At 37.5% G+C, this 19,794-nt stretch overlaps 1 protein-coding gene across 5 annotated transcripts in view; it reads right to left on the bottom strand.

The window, feature by feature from the left end:
* The window catches only part of LOC150086700 (atrial natriuretic peptide receptor 1-like), a 193,772-nt gene that overhangs the window by 95,555 nt on the left and 78,423 nt on the right, over positions 1 to 19,794 (bottom strand). For 3 of the 5 annotated variants that reach the window (XM_090372702.1, XM_090372704.1, XM_090372703.1), the window contains exons 3-5: positions 18,997 to 19,151; positions 4,363 to 4,498; positions 939 to 1,033 (exon numbers count right to left, since the gene is read on the bottom strand). In XM_090372702.1, the coding sequence (XP_090228828.1) occupies positions 939 to 1,033; positions 4,363 to 4,498; positions 18,997 to 19,151 (386 nt within the window). The remainder of the gene's footprint in view (positions 1 to 938; positions 1,034 to 4,362; positions 4,499 to 18,996; positions 19,152 to 19,794) is intronic. The other 2 variants (XM_090372706.1, XM_090372707.1) reach the window with 2 other exon arrangements.

Raw genomic sequence — 19,794 nt, 5'->3', positions numbered from 1 at the left:
AGAGCAGTGTTTATGTCTGCTGCAATTGATCTAGAACAGTGTTTCTGAACCTGTAGTCCATGTAACTTATGAAAGTGGTCTGCGGGACTTCACAATAAAATGGAACTTTTCTTGCAGACTACATATGCTAAGTATGAGTACATATCATTGTATTTAAAAAGCAATAAATTAATATATTTGCAAGTATAGTTTAAAATTATTTTTGGTCAGTGGCCCTACCTCAAATATAAAAGTAGTCCTTGGTTTCAATTGCAAAAGTGGTCCATATCTAGAAAAATGGTTGGAAAACACTGATCTGATGTGTTACAGTTTTGCTACAATGGCACAAACAGATTGATTGCTAATATGGCATCTATCGACCATCCCTTCTGGAAGTCACTGGGCTTAACACCTCTATCAATCTACTGTATTTCATTGACACACTTATTCATGCACGAAAGTAGCTACTTTTATACCTATTCCTGACATGTTGGTGTGGGTATGGCTCAGCACCCAGAGTGTCCTGACAATTCTGGAAATATAGTATATATTTCTTAGTGGAAGTATTTTAATTTCCAGAAGCGCCATAAAGAGGCATTCAAAAATTATGTAATGAGATTCCTTTTTTTTTTCTTTTTTTTAAAACTTTCTGAACATTATCCTTTCGGAACATTTATCAGAGATTTCTTTTACACTTTACTATTCACTCTATATATTTTGTACCTTTCATTTGTAATTCATCATAGTTTTATATGGGAAAGACTCTGTTACTAATGTTTGTGTGACTGCTGTCCCATATACTAATTTTTAACATTTTATCTTCCCTCTTCATCCTTGAGTTACATAATTTGCAAACAGCCCTAAAAGGTAACAACATTTTGTCAAAGAATTTTTCTTTCTCAAATCAGTGTTTTACTGCTGTTTCTACACTACAGAACTTATGACTTTTATTTTCTTACCTCAAAGTTCCCCTTTGTATAATCAAATTGATCTAGCAGTGCATAATTAGCAATGCGATCACCTTTTTCATCAATGTTAACATCTCCTGATACACCTACAAAGAAAAAGAAAATATAAGCAATTACTTTGGACACTGGCACTGAACACACAGTAACACTAGAAATCACCTACACATATACAAAGAAAAAAAAAAAAAACTTATATTTCAGTCTATTCCTTTCCTTATGCCAAGATACAGCCCCTTCAATGAAATAACTTATGCATTCAATTCAGTGACTGGTTATAAATGTTCTCTGACACCATGAAAAATAGTCATTTTTATCACTGTGGACAAGTCTGTTGGTCATGTGCACAAAGACTGCATGAAGATCAACAATCAAATACAGGAACTCCCCAACTTATGTAAGGGCTGCGTTCCACGGACTGCTACGAAAGTTGGATTTTACATAAGTCAGAATTTCCCCCATGCTTGTGCAGTACTCGCAACTGTGCTCGCTGAATTGATCGAATAAAAAAAGAAATGTTTGACAAACGTGTAAATAGAATTATTTATTGTATTTATTAAATTTTTTATCTCATGTGTAGGAAAAATTACAAAAGCATGCAATTTAAAAAAATTGCAATGCTTTTGTAATGTCCTTTAAAAAAGAGAGGAGACAGGCATAATCTCAGTAAGTTTTACCTCTCAAGCATCATTGCCTGAATCTATGTCTTCATCTGATAAGTACACTGCTGCGGAGGTTGAGGGCTGTGGAGATTTAGAAGGGGTTGGCTGCAGAACATACAAATGGATGATTGGACAGTGGCTTTTTTCTTTTCATCGTAGATTTTTGTAGAAGGCAAGCATATCATTCACTCCTCTAACTGTTAAGAATCATTTTGCTGTCAGGATCCATCTTCTCAAACCTCGCCATTGCTGATGCAATTTCACGGAACGCCATTGCCATCTCTCTGGTGTTGAAGCATCTCGGCTCCTCATTTGGCTCATCTTGAGCTTCGTCAGCATTTTTTTTCTTTCACTATCACTGCCTGCAAGTCAAAAGTTCTTCGTTAGATAATTTCTTTTCTTCTCCCTCAATTAACTCCTCCACATCTTTGGCAACAACCTCCAACTGAAGTAGCTCTGCAACCTTTACAATTTTATCTGTAACCTTTTCATATGATTCGCCTTTTTCAAATCCTTCGAAGCCTTTTATGTGCTGTGGGCATATTTTCTTCCATGCACCATTTAAACAACTTTTAGTAATTTCCACCCAGGCCTTATTAATGTTTAAGATGGTGTGGTAAATATTGTAAGATTTCCAAAAGTCTCTTAACATAAAATTTTTCTCATCGTCTGATCCATAGGTTGGATGAGTGAAGTCGTGTTTGGTGGTAGAAATATGACTCTCACATTTGAATCGACATCATCTAGATGTGTAGGATTTCCAGGAGCATTATCTAATAGAAGCAAAATCTTGAAAGGAATGTCGTTGTATTTACAATATTTTTCAACCTCGGGAATGAAGCAGCATTTAAACCAATCCTCAAAGAGAGATATTGTTATCCATGCTCTCTGGTCCGATTGGAAATGCATGGGTAGGATGGCTTTATTGATGCCCTTAAATGCAAGAGGATTTCCAGAATGGTACACAAGCAGTGATTTTAATCTGTAATCTCCTGCTGCAACCAAGAGTGTGGCCCTATCTTTTGATGCCTTGAAACCTGGCATTGTATTTTCCTCTTTAGCAATGTATGTTCGATCCAGCATTTTTTTTCCAATACAGAGCAGTCTCATCAACGTTAAAAATTTGCTGCATTGAATAGCTGCCTTCATCAATAATTTTTTCCAACACATCACAAAATTTCTCTGCAGCTGCAGAATCGGCACTGGCAACTTCACTGCATACTTTAACGTTGTGGAAACCAGCACAATGCTTGAACCTATTAAACTACCCATTCCTTTCCACAAACTTGGCTTGGGGTTCACTATACTTATCCTTAATATCTTTATAAATAGTTGTTGCTTTTGCTTGAATGGTCATTAAAGGCTATGGAGCTCTGTAGGTAGAGTATTCATAATTTAACTGCTACTGAAGCTTTAAACTTCTGGCTCATGTTTTGCCATGATGTCCGATGATATTGTCATACTACCTTTCTGAGTACCACCTAGGAGCTTCTGTTGTGGCAACATTCACCCTTCCATTTCGTAACATCACCAACAGCTGACTTTAGATGGTGTAGGCCATAATCAACTGCATGAATTAACTAGCCAGCAATGTAACATACAGAAATAATAACAATCCTCCCAAAATCAGTCAGCTTGGCTCTACATACCATGATGAGAACAAATAACATGTGTGGTTCAGACACCTCGTATACTGGACTGGGTTATCTGGTAAGGTCCAACAGATTCATCTCATTATTATTTTATTTATTTATTTTTAATTTTTATTTTATTTATTTATTTTTAATTTTTATTTTATTTATTTATTAATTTTTATTTATTTGTTTATTATTTATTTTTTTTTTTTACTTGGCCTCTGCCCAGGAAGCTCAGGCGATCCTGGTGGAGACCAGCCAGAGAATTATGGGCAGCCTGGCTACGTCCTAGTGGTGTGTGTGCGGGCAATGTAGGGTCCCCCAGAGGCCCCTGCAGCCAAATGCCAGGACACACGACAGAACCTAATGCAATATGTCATATACAACACACAACACTTTTCTGGCATTTATAGTAGTACTGTATTTCTTCACAGCGTACATACGGCGCAGATGTGGGAAACCACAGGTGGCGCCTGACCCTAACACTATGCACAGATTCATCTCATATTCTCAGTAGCACTTAGTGCTTCCTTTTTGAGACCACTGTTCTATACCCATTTTACAGTGAACCAATCTGCAGTAATGTGCAGTAAGGAACCTATGAAAAAAAAAAAAAAAAAAAAAGTTTTCCCATCCATACATGGTCCAGAAATCGAACCCAGGGGTTTCTAGTGTCTATAAACAATAGTTGCAACCAACATACCAGCCACAAGAGCTATTAATCGCTGAATGTACAGTGAGTAATATATATCTCAAGGTATGCACAGAAAGTCTGTGCCATCTTTCAATGTCTGGAGTGCCACATACGATAAAATGGAGAAAACGTTTTAGCCTTAAGATGCATTTTGCCAAAAAATTACCTCATGGGCCAAAATTTTGGATCCACACATAGCCTATGGTAGGTAGACTCCCAAACAGTTAGATGCAGGATGGGATAGAGAGGGTAAAATACGGCCATGCAAAGTTTACTTCTATTGGCTGCTGAGGAATATGAATGCATGTAGTTACAAAGATAAAAGCTTTCATCTTTTAAGACCAACCAGGGGTTAGTCCCAAAATCCAGTTAGAGAAGATTAAAATATTACTGACAAACTTGTTTCCTGGAGATATTACAGTGCTTACCTGAAAAAGAACTGTTTTTCAGCAGAGAAATCAAATGAGTTCCATTTAATGGTTCCATGTTTTTATTCTTTGCATCTCGTATTGCTTTGCATAACATTAGAACTGCATCATGGAAGCTGGCAGTGAAATAGTTGACCTAGAAAAGAAACAAAAAATATTGTACAGAGTAAGGAATCTATAGGAAATTAAGTAAGAAATGTCTATAAAACTATATATAATATTATCCAACATACACTTGAGGGGACAGTTCATTAGATCCACTGACATAAGGTGTGCAGCACCTCCTTTAGTTCACATGAGTCTCAAGTTGTAAAAACTTCACAAACAGCATTTCAGCAAGATGATAGATTTCAGCAGACTCTATTGCATTTACAGTTGCCTCAGATGTGCTGATGACAAAACCTACCCACAATTAACTCATTCCACTTCATCCTATAGATACTTGGTGAACAAATAGTAACTTCTTTACCAATGAAGTATGGTAATGTCCTCATACCCTTGGAACCATTTCTGAACAATCCATGCTTTGTGATATGGTGAGTTATCCTGATAAAAGAAACCAGAAGGATAAACTGTGAGAATTACAGGATGCACCTGATCAGCCACAATCCAAGTAGGCCGTGGCATTCAAATGTTCATATACTGGTGTCACAGGACCTTACGTGTGTCACAAAAACATTCCTCACACCATCACACTTTCACAACAAGCCTGTATAGTACTGGCACCTGACAGAATGGGTCCTTTGATTCATGCTGCTGTCACCACACCCTGGGTCTCCCATCAGCATGAAAAATGCTCAAACTAGTACTCAATAGGCCCAGATCTTTTTCCACTACTCAAATATCTAGTGTCGGCATTCTTTTGCCTACTGTATTCGTAGGGACATATCTTTAGCTGACAAAAGTACAACCTAGTGAGGTTATTTGCTTGTATACACCAACCATGATGGAATATAACAAATTGTGCATTCTGATATACCACTTTTGCATGTCACTGTTGTATTGAGCTGTCATTGAATAACTGTGGCTGATCTGTTAAGATTACATGATTTTTCACCCTCCATTGGCCTCTCACACTAACAGATTGCCTGTGACCACAGGTCTTTCACTGACTGGATGTTTTCTGGTTTTTGGATAACTCTCAGGACATTTTCAACCCATCAGAGTGAAAGTGTCCATGACACTTACACTGGCACATCTCGAACAGACCATTACCACTCAATGCCACTCATGCCATAGTTTTAGCTTTCTCCCAATGAATTCTTCAAACACCATCTCTTTATATCTGACTACCTGCTTCATTCCTCCATGTGGTGTGGCACCCACACCACATGGAGGAATGCCGCCCCTCTATGTTACCAGGCAGTACTAGGTGGTAGATGACTCTCATCAACTGGTGCAATACCACCACTTTACTTATTGGAGGCTTGAAGTGGTGGAACCCATGTTTAGTCTCTAGAGCTAAGTTTCGGTCAACCCTTCCCTATCTCTTCCATCATGCAGTATGATTGATGACTTTTGAGGTTATGATGAACATCGTGGTGAGATCCAATTGAGGGTGAGATCCTTACATTAAGGGTACAGCTCTAAAACGGTGTTCGCAGGCCGGCCGCTAGTTAGTACACCAGACCGAACCTATTGGTAACTCTCTAGGAGGCTTCCGGATCAGCTAGTGTATAATCTTGCTACCTCTACTCTGCCATCTGCCAGATAGTGACTGGAGGGAGTCCGAGTAGTGTGTATGCGGGAAGCATTGTCGAGGCCACATTATGTCAAGGATCTGGGTATATTGTTACCATGTGTACACCATATCCAAAAATTTCATTACTTCATACAGCATGTCCCACCCACTTTTTCTTACTATTGAATACACCATGAATTGTCAAACTAATAGAGCAAGCTTATCTGCGAAAAGATCTAAACCTCCCAAGCACTTCCTAATTCATTTCACAAATATACGTGGTCTCAATTCTAATCTCAACGATGTCCATTTCCACTTACAGTCTGCCAAACCCCATGTACTTTTTCTGACAGAATCTCAGTTATCAGTTGATTCAACTACTGCTCATCTCAGATGCCCAAATTATTCGCTGTATGATTCCTTTCGCCTCAAAGGTGGTACTTGTGCATATGACTGTTCTGATATTCGCTGTCAGAGACTTGGCAATTTGGAATCTCCTCTGGCTTAAAATCTCTGTACCTCATTGTGTCAAATTCATCTGTTGTCTCTACCATTCTCCCAACTCCACTAATCACTTGGAGCTCTTTGACTTCCTCTCTTTGCAACTTGACTTTCTCCAGTCCAACTTTCCTAACAGTGAGGTAATTTTCCTTGATGATTTTAATGTTCACAACTTCAGCTGGCTTCCGTTTTCTAGTCACACCGATCCAGCTGGTCGAGATGCTGAGGCTTTTGCAATTACTAATGACCCTGCACAGACTGTTCATTTCCCTACAAGAATACTGGACAATCCTAATCATACAGCGAACACGCTTGATGTTTTTCTCACAAACAACCCTTCTAAGTACACGGTCGAAGTGAGAGGTCCTTTAGGCACTTCAGATCAGAACTTGGTGATTGTCTCTTCGCCAATGGAGCCTTTAACTCATGGCTATTCCCAACCTCATGTTGTTTGGCATTACAAGAATGCAAAATGGGATGACCTGCGAGAATTTCTTTTCTTCTTTCCCTTGGTCGGATTACTGCTTCAAAACTTCTGATGTCAACGTTTGCTCAGATCATGTTAGTGAAATTATTCTTGCAGGAATGGAATCCTTTATCCCAAACTCCACTTTAAAATCTCATCCTTTATCTAAACCTTGGTTTTCCAATAAATGTGCTAAAGTTTTCCTTGATGATTTTAAATGTTCACAACTTCAGCTGGCTTCCGTTTTCTAGTCACACCGATCCAGCTGGTCGAGATGCGCACTCCTGTGCTTGACCACTGTGCTGGGGACTCAGTGGGACTGTCCGATGAGTTCCGATTTCCTCCCACCATTCCCAACACGATCCATTCAATGCCTCCTGTGGTCTTCCGTCAAAAGGATGTCAGAAGGATTTTGACAAATCTTGATGCTAAGAAAGCTCCAAGTCCCAATGGTTGTTCAAGAGAAGAATGTTGCATATCGTAATTGGCTTGTTGCTAATTCTTCAGTTTCATTTTCTGCCTACACCAAAGCTCGCGACAATTGTAAAGCAATTATTAATCAGTCCAAACTAGAGTTTGAACAGGCTAAAAGTAGAAAACTTGCTTCTTGCCCTAATGGTAGCCAAGCATTCTGGTCTCTTGCCAAAGCTATTGGCCGCAACTTTTACCCATCTCTGCTCCCACCTCTGTCCAAACCAGATGGTTCTGTTGTCACTTCAGCCAAGGATAAAGCTGACCTGCTAGCATCCCATTTTTCTTCCAACTCATGTATTAATGATCTTGGTAAAACACCTCCCACCATTCCCAACACGATCCATTCAGTGCCTCCTGTGGTCTTCCATCAAAAGGATGTCAGAAGGATTTTGACAAATCTTGATGCTAAGAAAGCTCCAGGTCCCAATGGTATTTCTCCACTTGTTCTCGAAACCTGTGCTCCTGGACTTACTCCTATTCTTTCCGCCTTTTTTCACTTTCTTATTCCAAAGGTGTTTTTCCTTCTGCTTGGAAATTTGCTCATATCCAGCCAGTTCCTAAAAAGGGTGACAAATCCCTCCCATCCAATTATCATCCCATTGCAATTACTTCTACTCTTTCTAAAGTAATGGAGAAATCAATTAACTGCCAACTCTTAAACTACCTAGAAACCTTCCGTCTGATCAACAATTGCCAGTATGGATTCCGTCAGTGTCGATCCACTGGTGATATTCTGGCTTATGTTACCCATTTATGGAAAGATTCGGTGAAACACAAGTAGTTGTTCTTGACATCTCAAAGGCATTCGATCATGTTTGGCATAAAGGTCTTCTAAACAAGCTTGTATCTTATAGTTTTCCAAATGTTTTTAGTAATTGGTTATCCAGTTTTCTCTCTGATCGCTCACTGAGGGTGATGGTAGATAGCTCTCTGTCTTTTAACTTCTCCACTAATGCCGGTGTCCCCCAAGGTTCAGTTCTTTTTCCCACTCTTTTCCTCTTGTATATTAATGACCTTCTTCCATTGACTGGAAATCCTATCCATAGTTTTGCCGATGATAGCACATTACATTCCACTTTCCATTTTGAGAAACCTTGCCCTCCTCAATCAGCTTCAACTTCTCGAAAATTTGCTACCAATTCCTTAACTGCCGATCTTCAAGTAATTCTCCAGTGGGGCAAAGACAGCTTAGTTGATCTCAATCCTTCTAAAACTCAGTCTTGTCTTATATCTCGCAAAAAGGATTCTTCTGCTCCTATGCTTATCTTTAGTGACACTCCGATTTCTAGGCATAATGATATATCTCTTTTGGGGAATACCCTGACTTCTAATCTCTCTTTGCACAAGCACATTACAAATATTGCTTCCTCTGCATCTAAAAAACTTGGTTTTCTCTTTAGCTCTAGGCGTTGCTTTTCTTCGAAACAGCTGTTCACTCTGTATAAATCGAAAATCTGCCCTGCCATGGAATATTGTTTCCACATCTGGGGTGGTGCCCGCCAAAAGTTCTCTCAGACTTCTTGATTCCATTCATAAGAGGGCAGTTAGGTTAATTAATGATTCATCTCTAACAGAGTCTCTCCACTTGCTGTCTCATAGACGTACTGTTTCTGCTGCATGCTTCTACAGATACTTCCTTGGGCACTGTTCTTCTGAATTGGCTTCTATAATTCCCGCTCTCTCTTTCAAAACAGTCCGAACACATGCCGCCACCAGCCAACATCCATTTACTGTCCAGCTTCAAACTCACCGAACCAACTTTTCATCTTCCTCGTTTATTCATTCAACTGGCGTTTTCTGGAACAACCTTCCTTCATACGTATTTCCTGAAAATTACAATCTACTGAAGTTCAAGTCCAATGTCAACAAATATCTTCTTTCGTCTTCTCAACCTCCAACCCAAGCACGGTACTAAGTACTATAGGTTCTAATACCTCTCGTGTTTGGGGTTTACATAAAAAAAAAAATAAATAAATAAAATAGAGCTGGACCATGGCACTATCTCTCACAGAGACATTGATTCCTTGGATTACAGAAGGAAGTATAACTAATAAAGGGGCCACTCCATGCATAGTGAAGTCTATGAAGTACATGAAATGATGATTTATCCTGTGTCACATGGTAGAAGATAGCAAATAGCACTGGTTTGAAGAACAGGGATAAAACAAAATTCATAAGCAGTTAGATGCTGGATGGAATAAAGAAGAAAAAATGTGTTATAAATGGGATACTATATTCTGATTTGCATTCTGAATCAGCAGTGTAAAGCATTTATACGGCAGTGGTAATTATTACTAACTACCTCGTACAGCCCACTAGTGACTCTCAGAGCATGTCAACAATTAAAATGTGGTTTCACAGGAAACTGTAAAATGCCAGATCACAAGAAACAGACAACTGAGAATGGAGACAGTAACATTATTCACCATGTCCAAATGTTCAAGCCCAAATGGATGTCAGATGAACTAATGAGACTTGTGGCAGAGAAGAAAAATGCATGGGATGCACATAAATTGTCAGGCGACACAGAAGTCTATAGTAGATACAAGCTAGTCTGTAATTAAGTCACAAAGGAGGTTAGGCAAGAGAAGGCAGATTACAAAAAATCTTTGGCAAAGGATGCAAAGAATTTGGCACTAATGACCTTAAGAGTAAGAGATCTACAGATTTACTTAACAAGTACAGGTCAATGCTAAAAAAAAAGTCGTGAGTTAGGGTTAAATTTGAAAGAGTCTGCAATTCTGCCCAGACACGATAGGAGGGAATATATGATGAGAGCCTTGTCAATCAATTCGGCCCTGGAGAGATTGTGCAAAGCTCACGGGGTAGAATTTTTTTTAGCGTGGTCTGTGCTTGCTAATAGGAGAGACTGCTTCTACAGGGATGGGACACACTTAAATAGAAAGGGTGCAAGAATATTTACTGATGCTATCGAGGCAGTGTTAGGTGGGTCAGAAAACTTCTAGTTTGGAGAGATTCACAGACTAAAATAAAGGTAGCCGCAGGCAGAAGCAAAAGTGATTCTTGCACTGCTTCTATTGTAATGAGCAGCAGTCTAGAGAGCAAGTTGCTGGGGATTTCAAGAACTGCTGGGAGCCATCATGGAATAAGTAAATGAATGGGCTGTGTTACGGTAACTAAGAGTAAAAACAAGTGTATGTATACTTTCATGTACACATACTAGAAGTATAGTAAATAAAATTGATGAATTTGAAGTGCTGATCAAGACATCAAAGGTAGATACTGTTGGGATATCAGAGACATGGTGTCACACAGATATAAGCAGTGCAGAATTGTAATTTGGGGAGTACAATTTGTATAGAAAGGACAGACAGGGTAGGAAGGGAGAAGGGGTTATGCTGTTAGTTAAGAAACACATAAAATCTAAGGAAGTGCATCCAGTTGACACGGGTGGACAATCACCTCTGGGTAATCACCTCTTTATCCCTGCTAGCAATTTCAGGGAAATAAAACCATGGATCTCTTGCCTGATGCCACTAATTACTAGGCACCTGCAAGGTGATCTGATTGAAACATTTTAAGGCTTTGAATGGTTTCAGCAAGATAAATGCTGATGGGATTCTTCCTCTTGCTCGCATTATCCATATGAGGGGCCGTAAATTCAAGTTGAGGAAGGACAGTTGCAAAATAAATGTGCAGAAGTTTGCCTTTAGGCAGTGAATGGTTGATTAACAAACCCCCATCTGTTGTTGTGGAAGCTGAGCTGATACCTAAATAAATTCAAGGAAGAACTAAAAAGACTAGTTGAGGGAATGGATGGATGATATGGAATTTGACCATAATGTAAAAATTTAATTTGCATTTGGCCATAATGTAAAAAAAAAAAAAAAAAAAAAGCACAAAAGTATTTTCTCATCTTGACAAACTTTATGCCATTTTCACAGGGTGTGGAAGACAGTGATCATAAACCCTTGTGTTAGTGGTTAAGCTGCACACCAAAGAAAGGAGGATCAAAAAAACATTGAGAATGAACCTATGAAAATAAAATATAGTACTTACTGGGATTACAGGCTAACCAATTTCAAAGAAAAACCTTTGCTCCAACAAACCACAACTGACTGAAGGCAAACTTTAGCACATCTATCCTAAAACCACCTTTCCTTAATTTCAATTCATGAAATTATGGCACCCCTTTGAGCACTGGAGTTGGTTGGTTGGTATAGAGTTTGTATAGAAGAAGAGTTGGTATAGAGGAATCTTTCTAGCAGGGATAAGGAGGTGATTATTCCCTTGTATAAGGCAATGGTCAGGCCACACCTTGAGTACTGTATACAGGTCTGGAGGCTTCATTTCAAGAAGGATGTAGAGCTGTTGGAATGAGTACAGAGAAGGGCAACAAGATTAATGAATGGAACAAAGGGTTGCTCTTATGAAGAAAGGCTTAAGTTTTGCAAATTACAGTGTCTAGAGACTAGGCACCGGTGAGGTGATCTGATAGAGGTGTATAAAGCCTTGAATGTTTTGAGCATGCTCAATGCTGATGGGATTCTTCCTCTTGCTCAGAATAATCACCTGAGAGGGCACAAATTCAAATTGAGGAAAGACAGATGTAGGATAGATGTGCGGAAATTTGCCTTTAGCCAGCGGGTAGTTGGTTGGTGGAACAGACTTCCATCCCTTGTTGTGGAAGTTGATAGCCTAAATAAATTTAAGGCTCAGCTGGACAGGTATTTCGAACGAATGAAGGGGTGAAATGGGAGTGGTTTTTTTTCTTTCTTTTTTTTTTTTTTTTTGGCTGATGCTGCATAAGCTTGCTTTCTTGCATCATATGCCTCTACCAATGCTAATGCTAGAGTTTTAGGTGCTTCAGAAACTTAGGCCATATTGCACCATATATAGAGACAGATTTATTGTGAAGTTAATGAAGCTTAAGCATCAGGGCTTCTCACTTGCATATGCCCTCTCTAAGGTCTTGGGAGGGGCCCCCCTAGCAATGTGTTCACATGGTCATATATCTTTGTAAAATTTGCAAAAGCAAGATATTTTAACCTCAATCAGTCAAGACCGCTGTCTCTTTCCACCCCGACTTCCCCTCCATTACACTTCTATCTGTCTGTGACTTTATTCAATCAACAAAGCGAAACAAGTTCTGGATGATTGTAACCTGCCATTGAACAATATTCTCAATCAGTCATATGATAATGCAGCTGTTATGAAAAGTGAGGACAAAGGGCTGCAAATATTCTTTAAAAACATTAAGTACACAGAATATGTACCGTGTACAGCTCATTCCATCAATCTTGTCAGGAAAAAGCTGCCTCCACAGTAACTGAGTTATTGACTACTTCAGTATTTTGCAACAGTTGTATGTTCTCTTTTTGAGTTCATCTCATGGATGGAGTATTTTAAAAAATGTTCAGAGGTGGATTTACCATAAAGCTAATGAAACTTACGCTTCAGGGGCCAAAAAGTATGCAGTCAAAAAATAGGGAACAAAGTATTGTAGAGGTATGTCAGGCAGTTAATTAATAAAAATATTGTTATTTTTCTGGATTTTGTGATGTTTGGGGTATTTTTCAGCTTTTTTAAATTTGAAATTTGTTGTGATTTCTTTTCTCATTCTAAATAAATATTCACTTTCGTACCTAATTTTGTATTCATACTTTTGAATTCTTTTTCTTAAAGAGGGGACCAAAAAATCTGTATCTGCCCCGCACACATCATCATCCTCATGAGTAATTCAATCTTGTAACTGGTCAGTTCCTCTGATGAGCCGTCTCCATCTTTGTCTCTCCTGTGTCGTTTATTTTAGTTCCACAAAATGTTGACGTCCTGCTTCATCCAGAAACATCGGGATGATTAAGGTATTAATGTAAAGGTATTAAGGTATTAAAGGTAAAAGGATGATTAAGATATTAAGGTAAAATACCTTAATCAGGATGGTTAAGGTATTTTTTGGTCTTCCCCTAGGGCATTTTCCCTCCACAATCCCCTCCATGGCATCCAGAAGCTAACCACCATGTTGAATCACATGGCTTACCCATTTGAATCCAGTTGTTCTTATTCTACCTAGAATTTTCCTTTGTTCCTGGACATGTCTTAATACTTCCACATTACAGGCATACCTCGAATAACGAATAGGATGCGTTCCACGAAATTACTTCATTAAGCGAAACTTCGTTTTCAGAGGTAAAAATACTATGGCCAGAATATGGATACGTTCCTACGTAAAGAAAATGAAAAGCTTTTTTTTCGAACAAAGAAACGTTTTATTAAATAAACAGTCAACTTACATACAAAGTGAAATCGCATTTTAAAATATGAGTCTAAAGTTGATTGCTTATGCTTTTTTTCTCTTTCATTTAACAATTGCCTATACGGAGTTATTGCATTTAACACTGATCGCTTAACAATAAAACTTCTTCCTAAATCAGGATCATTTTCACTAAAAAAATTTAAAACGTTTTCAATGTCATTTAAGCACCTTTTTAAATCTTTGGTTGTTAACACTTTTTCAGCAGGAACTTCTTTAACTTCGTCTTCATTATCTTTGTCTTCGTTGCTAACAAGGTTTTCTAAATCTTCCACTGAAAAACCATCATCTTCTGCATTCAATAAATTTCTAACATCCTCTTCATCGACATTTTCGAAACCTATTGATTGAGCCATCTGGATAACTTCATTTCTAATTTCTTGGATGTTATTTTCTTCTTCTAGTACAACTTCTGGCCATATTTTGCGCCAAACTCCATGTAAGCATTTCTTAGTGAGTTCTTTCCAAGAACTATCAATGTTTTCAATTGCGTTTTTAATGGTGTAGTTTTTCCAAAAAGTTTTAACTGTCATTTCCTCTTTATCCTCTAGTTCAGTTAAACTGCTTAATGTTCGACGCAGATAATAAGCTTTAAATGATGCCATTACTCCCTGATCCAATGGTTGAATCAGGGAAGTTGTGTTTGCTGGAAGAAACACAACTTTGACAGGAATGCATGTGTCCAACGTGTTAAGATCAGTAGGATGTCCCGGAGCATTGTCTAACAACAAAAGAGCTATTTCTTCAAAGTTGTTTTTTTGACAATACCGTTTTACTTCAGGACAAAAGTGGTTAACAAACCAATCAGTAAATAACTCCTTGGTAACCCACGCTTTTCTATTTGCTTTCCATATTACAGGTAAATTCATTTTTATGTTACCTTTTAACGCCCTCGGATTTTCTGAATGGTAAACTAATAACAATTTTAATTTATAATCGCCAGAGGCATTTGATCCAAAGAGTAACGTTAAACGGTCTTTGGCTGCTTTGAACCCAGCAGCTGATTTTTCTTCAATAGAAATGAAGCTTTTTGTTGGTAGCCGTTTCCAGAACAAACTGCTTTCGTCAACATTGAACACCAAATTTGGTGGAAATTTTTCACGTTCAATTATTTCCTTTAGTTTTTCTGGAAACTTCTCCTGTTAATTTTACACTATGAATCCTGGCCCGTTTTTTAAATTTCTCGAACCAACCACGAGAAGCCCCAAAGGTTTCCGTAATTTCTTCAGTTTGTTTAGATTTCAGGTGATTAAACTGGAATATTTTTTATGTTAAATGGGGCTTGAAATTGCGGACTTCGTTATATCGAAGCTTCGTTATCAGAGGTAACGTTAACCGAGGTATGCCTGTATTATTATTATTATAATTAGCCATATGGTGCAAGGAAGCCTGAGGCTTATGTGCACCAGCCAAAAAAAGAATTTACCCCTGTGTGTGAGAGAGAGAGAGAGAGAGAGAGAGAGAGAGAGAGAGAGAGAGAGAGAGAGAGAGAGAGAGAGAGAGAGAGAAATAGAAGGGATTCACCAAGAAAGAGAAGAATGATGATACCTAGCTCGGGACCCCTGGGTGTGCCAAGCCCATACTCACCAATGTGAGCCCCTGGGGAAAATTTGACACTTTTCTCAGTCCATTTAATTTTTTCCGTCCTGCACCAGCACCACATCTCAAAGGCCTCAAGTCTCTTTTTTGTCTCTCTTTATAAGAATCCAGTCTCTGCCGCATATCGAGCCACTGACCAGATATATGTCATTATTATCTTCTTCCTAATTTCCTGTGACACCTTCTTCTGTGTAATCAACAACAGTTTATTCTTGAAAGATTGTTTTGCCATTGCAATTCTGGTTTGAATCTCAGTATGACATGAAATGTTCTGTGTAAATAACTGCTCCAAATACCTAAAGTGATCTTACTGTTCTATTCTTACTCCATCGATCTCTATTTGGAAGGGAACTGCCCTTTTACCAATCACCATTGCCTTTGTTTTCATCACATTTATCTTCATTCCATACTTCAGCGCTTTCTTATTAGTCTTCTGATTATTTTTTGCAGCGTAGCAGGGTAACCTGCTACTATGGCCTGATCATCTGCAAACTTAATAGCCTGTATGTACTTTCAACTATTTTAACCCCCCACTTCTTATTACCAACCAAATGCCTGCTTTATTATCACTTCAGCAAAGGCATTGAACGATTTAGGTGAAAGTAAGCATCCCTGTCTTACTCCCTTTTTAACTTGATCTTTTTCTGATTGGGTTGTATATGAAGGGTACCTTCTTTTGTCATCTTTAAATTTATTTATTAAAGAACTGAGAGAAAATTCAGATAAAAAATGAACAGAATATGAAACAAAAGCGATAAAGATGAGCGATGAAATCAACAGAAATTATTTTGTCATCTAAAAGCAAATTGTAACCAAAATATTTTCAGATCATACCAAAAAGAGTAATTTATTAAGAGGAAGAGATATTTTTCGAATATAAGTAATGAATAGGCTCTTGGATTGTTTGATAATCCAAATAATGAAGAAGTGTGTGAATCACACGAACACATTGGGAAAAGATTTAAATTTCTTACTGATTTCACATGAAAAACAGACATCGATGAAGATAACATAAAACTCATAATATGCCACTACAATGAGGATATCAGCAAACTGGACAAACTGATGAATGAGTAACATCAATTCAAAGAGCATTTAAGATTAGTCACTAGACAAGACAACTTGAAATGCACTGAAACCTTACAGTTTGTATATGAAAGAAACTTTGGAGATGGTTTTCCCAAATTTGACAACAATCCTAAAAATTTACATGACATTACCAATAATGAGTTTGAAGCTAAAAGAAACTTTTATAAACTATCAATAATAAAAATCAAATTTAACCACACTAGTGGAAAGACTGAATTATCATTCTGTTCTCTCTATAGAAAATGATATTACAAAATCATTATCATATGAAACGGTGATCAAAGAGCACAAAGCCAAAAAAATGTAGGGAAAAAAAAAGCATTATTGAAGTGTGTCAGGCAGTTAATAAAAATATTGTTATTTTTCTGGATTTTGTGATGTTTGTGGTATTTACCAATTTTTTTAAATTTGTAATTTGTTGTGATTTCTTTTCTTATTCTAAATAAATATTCATTTTCATACCTAATTTTGTATTCTTTTTCTTAAAGAGGGCTCCAAAAATTGTATAAGCTTCAGGCCCCACAAAACCTGGATCCATCCCTGGCTGTATATAATGTCTGTAAATTGCATGTGCACTGTAGTTGATTTGCTGTACAAAAAACCTGAGTTTCCAGGGAAGAAAAAAAAAAAAAAGCTACCCTCGCCGGAGACTGATATCTCAGACACATTGTTAAAAAGTCCCACAAAAATTCTTCGTGTCACTAACAGGATTTAAATTCAAGTATTTTCAAACTGGTTTTGGAAGGATGGTGATTATACCAACTGTGCTACCCACAAGGCCTTCAGCACTGAAGTGCTTGAAACACTTGAACCAGATTTTCAGAATCCCCAAAACCTGCTCCACATTTTGTTTCATTGTTTTTACATCTTAAAAGGCTGAAAAAGTAAACGTTTTGTTCTGTTGTTTCTACATTTTCCAATCGTCAGCACAAAGGGATGCTCCTGATCAGCATTTTAACTTTTAGTAGGCTGTGGTATTTTTCTATTTTTAATTTTTCTTTTAACTTCAAGGACCAGAAAAAAAAAATTTTTTTTTGTTCTTTTCAAGTATGTCAGAACTCACAGAGAAGCAGATGTGTTTCTGTCCTGCTGTTAGCATTCATGGAATGAACTTGGATGTGATGCACCTCATTCTCAAAACTTAAGTAAAAATGACCTTAAGTAAAAAACTTAAGTTAAACTTAAGTAAAACTTAAGTAAAAAAAAATACTTAAGTAAATACTTAAGTATAAAATGAAATTTCATTTTATGTCATATTGCAATAGATAACAAACTTCAGTCTCTGACTCTTAGGCTGTATTAGTTGAAAGGCGGTCAGAATGTTCATTACTATCAAGAGATATTCATCCCACTTTAAAATGGTAGAGCCACTGAAAAACTTTTAAATAGCTCATTGCCATATCCAAATTGCTTTTTGCATCAAATTTTATTTCAGTCACGGTCTTTCCAACTTCCAACAAAATTTAATGCACATATAGGCGAAGGTAAAGAAAGCCTGCACAAGAAGCATGCAAAAGTTCAATTAAATTTTCCGGTAAAAGTACTTTACCGTAACGGCATTTGTATTGTTGCTCGCTCGGTACACAGATGGTGGGTGTTATCGGTCAGGAGTAGAAATTGAATCCCATGGGAGATTGAAACCCTCCCAAAGTGGAGGGGATAACCTGACCTTTTTTCTTTAGAATCATTTTCTGAAGAAAAAAAGGCATAGGTGGACTAGTGGATAAATTGTTTATTAAGAAAAAAAAAAAGGCATAGGAAGCCCACACGAGAAGCACGGCAAGCTTCGAAAAAGTTTAGCGGTGAAACTACATTACAAACATTTTTTACGACGCCAGAACTTCCAATATGACTCTGTTCGTGATTTAATTAGTGATTCTAAAGAAAAAAGATCAGGTTAACCCCCTCCACTTCGGGAGGGTTTCAATCTCCCGTGGGATTCAACTTCTACTCCAGACCGATAACGCCCACCGTCTGTTTACCGAGCGAGCAACAATACAAATTCCGTTATGGCAAAGTACTTTTACCGGTAAATTTCATTGAATTTTTGCATGCTTCTCATGCAGACTTTCTTTACCTTAGCCCACATATGTTGTTCTGTACTTTCAAACATGGTTATGTAAGAGGCATCACATCCCGAGACCGACTAACTTGTCCACGGTGTGAGCCAAGTTAGTCAGTCTCGGATACATTGAATGATCTTGCCACCAAGGGAGCGAAATTGTTCAATTTATTTGAGACTGATTTTGACTATCACAGTCTGATTCAGCACCAACAAAAATGCTCTAACTTCAAATGAGAATCATTAATGACTAAAGCAATTGTACGATCTGTACTGTACATGCAGGATATGTCGATGTGTTCCTAGATATATCATAACATATCAAGTGACATTCATCAAAGCAGCACCTCCACGAAGGGCAATTTAATCAACATAAACATTTCATCTCCATACTTTTTAATCAGCCCTTATAAAAAGTCAAGCAGATAAAATCAGTAATAAGCATAGCTATAGGTAGACCATAATTACAAACAGAAAAATTTTCTTACCGCATCTTCTTTATATGTGTAATTATAGACTGAAGAGGCCCTCTTTTTCACTTGGTCAGAGAAATTTCGGGATTCATTTGACACAGGCTGATTCAGGCTAACAATCATTAGGGATTCGTAAGCTTTCTTGATTCGCATCTTAACCTCATGGCTGTCTAGACAAGTAATATTTATATTAATTTCAGCTTAATAATGCTGTGATAACAGAAAGTAAAATACATCATTAATACATTTTATTTATATATTTAACACATCATTAATACAACATATTAGAAGGCAATAATAACTAAAATTAAACTCTCAGCAGTGGCATGGAACGCAACCCCCCCCACTACAAAATTTCTGGGCGTCACTTATAATTAATTTTATTTTTCCTGTTGCTGTTTGTAGCATTATAATTGCATCTCCAATGCAGCGGCAGTGTGAGCTTCAGCATCTTTTAAAGTTGACATTATTACCAGTTCATAAAATATTATACACAAATTTTGAATAATAACAAGATGTACATTTGTGGCATACTAAGCTTATAAATGGAAACTTGTATTAATAAAATAGTTTTCCCCATTGATTTCTCATATGTCACTGATTTATGTGTTCACAACATGTTATCTCAGTATTGCAGTACTTCAAAGAATCATATATGGAGCTGATGAGCTCACCTGAGTTGAATATCCACTGAATTTGTGCTTATCTAGCCCCACTTCTTATGAAATGAACAAATCAACAAAATAGGTTCAATGTGACGGAATTTTTTTTATACAAATGTTCCATCTCAATATGAAAGAGCTGCTTATTTAT

Source organism: Mastigoproctus giganteus, chromosome 4, assembly GCF_048544385.1.
Source record: "Mastigoproctus giganteus isolate SK-2022 chromosome 4, ASM4854438v1, whole genome shotgun sequence".
In the NCBI taxonomy this organism is placed as follows: domain Eukaryota; kingdom Metazoa; phylum Arthropoda; class Arachnida; order Uropygi; family Thelyphonidae; genus Mastigoproctus; species Mastigoproctus giganteus.
The sequence above is the reverse complement of the archived record's forward strand: the minus strand, read 5'-3'. Positions and strand labels throughout refer to the sequence as shown.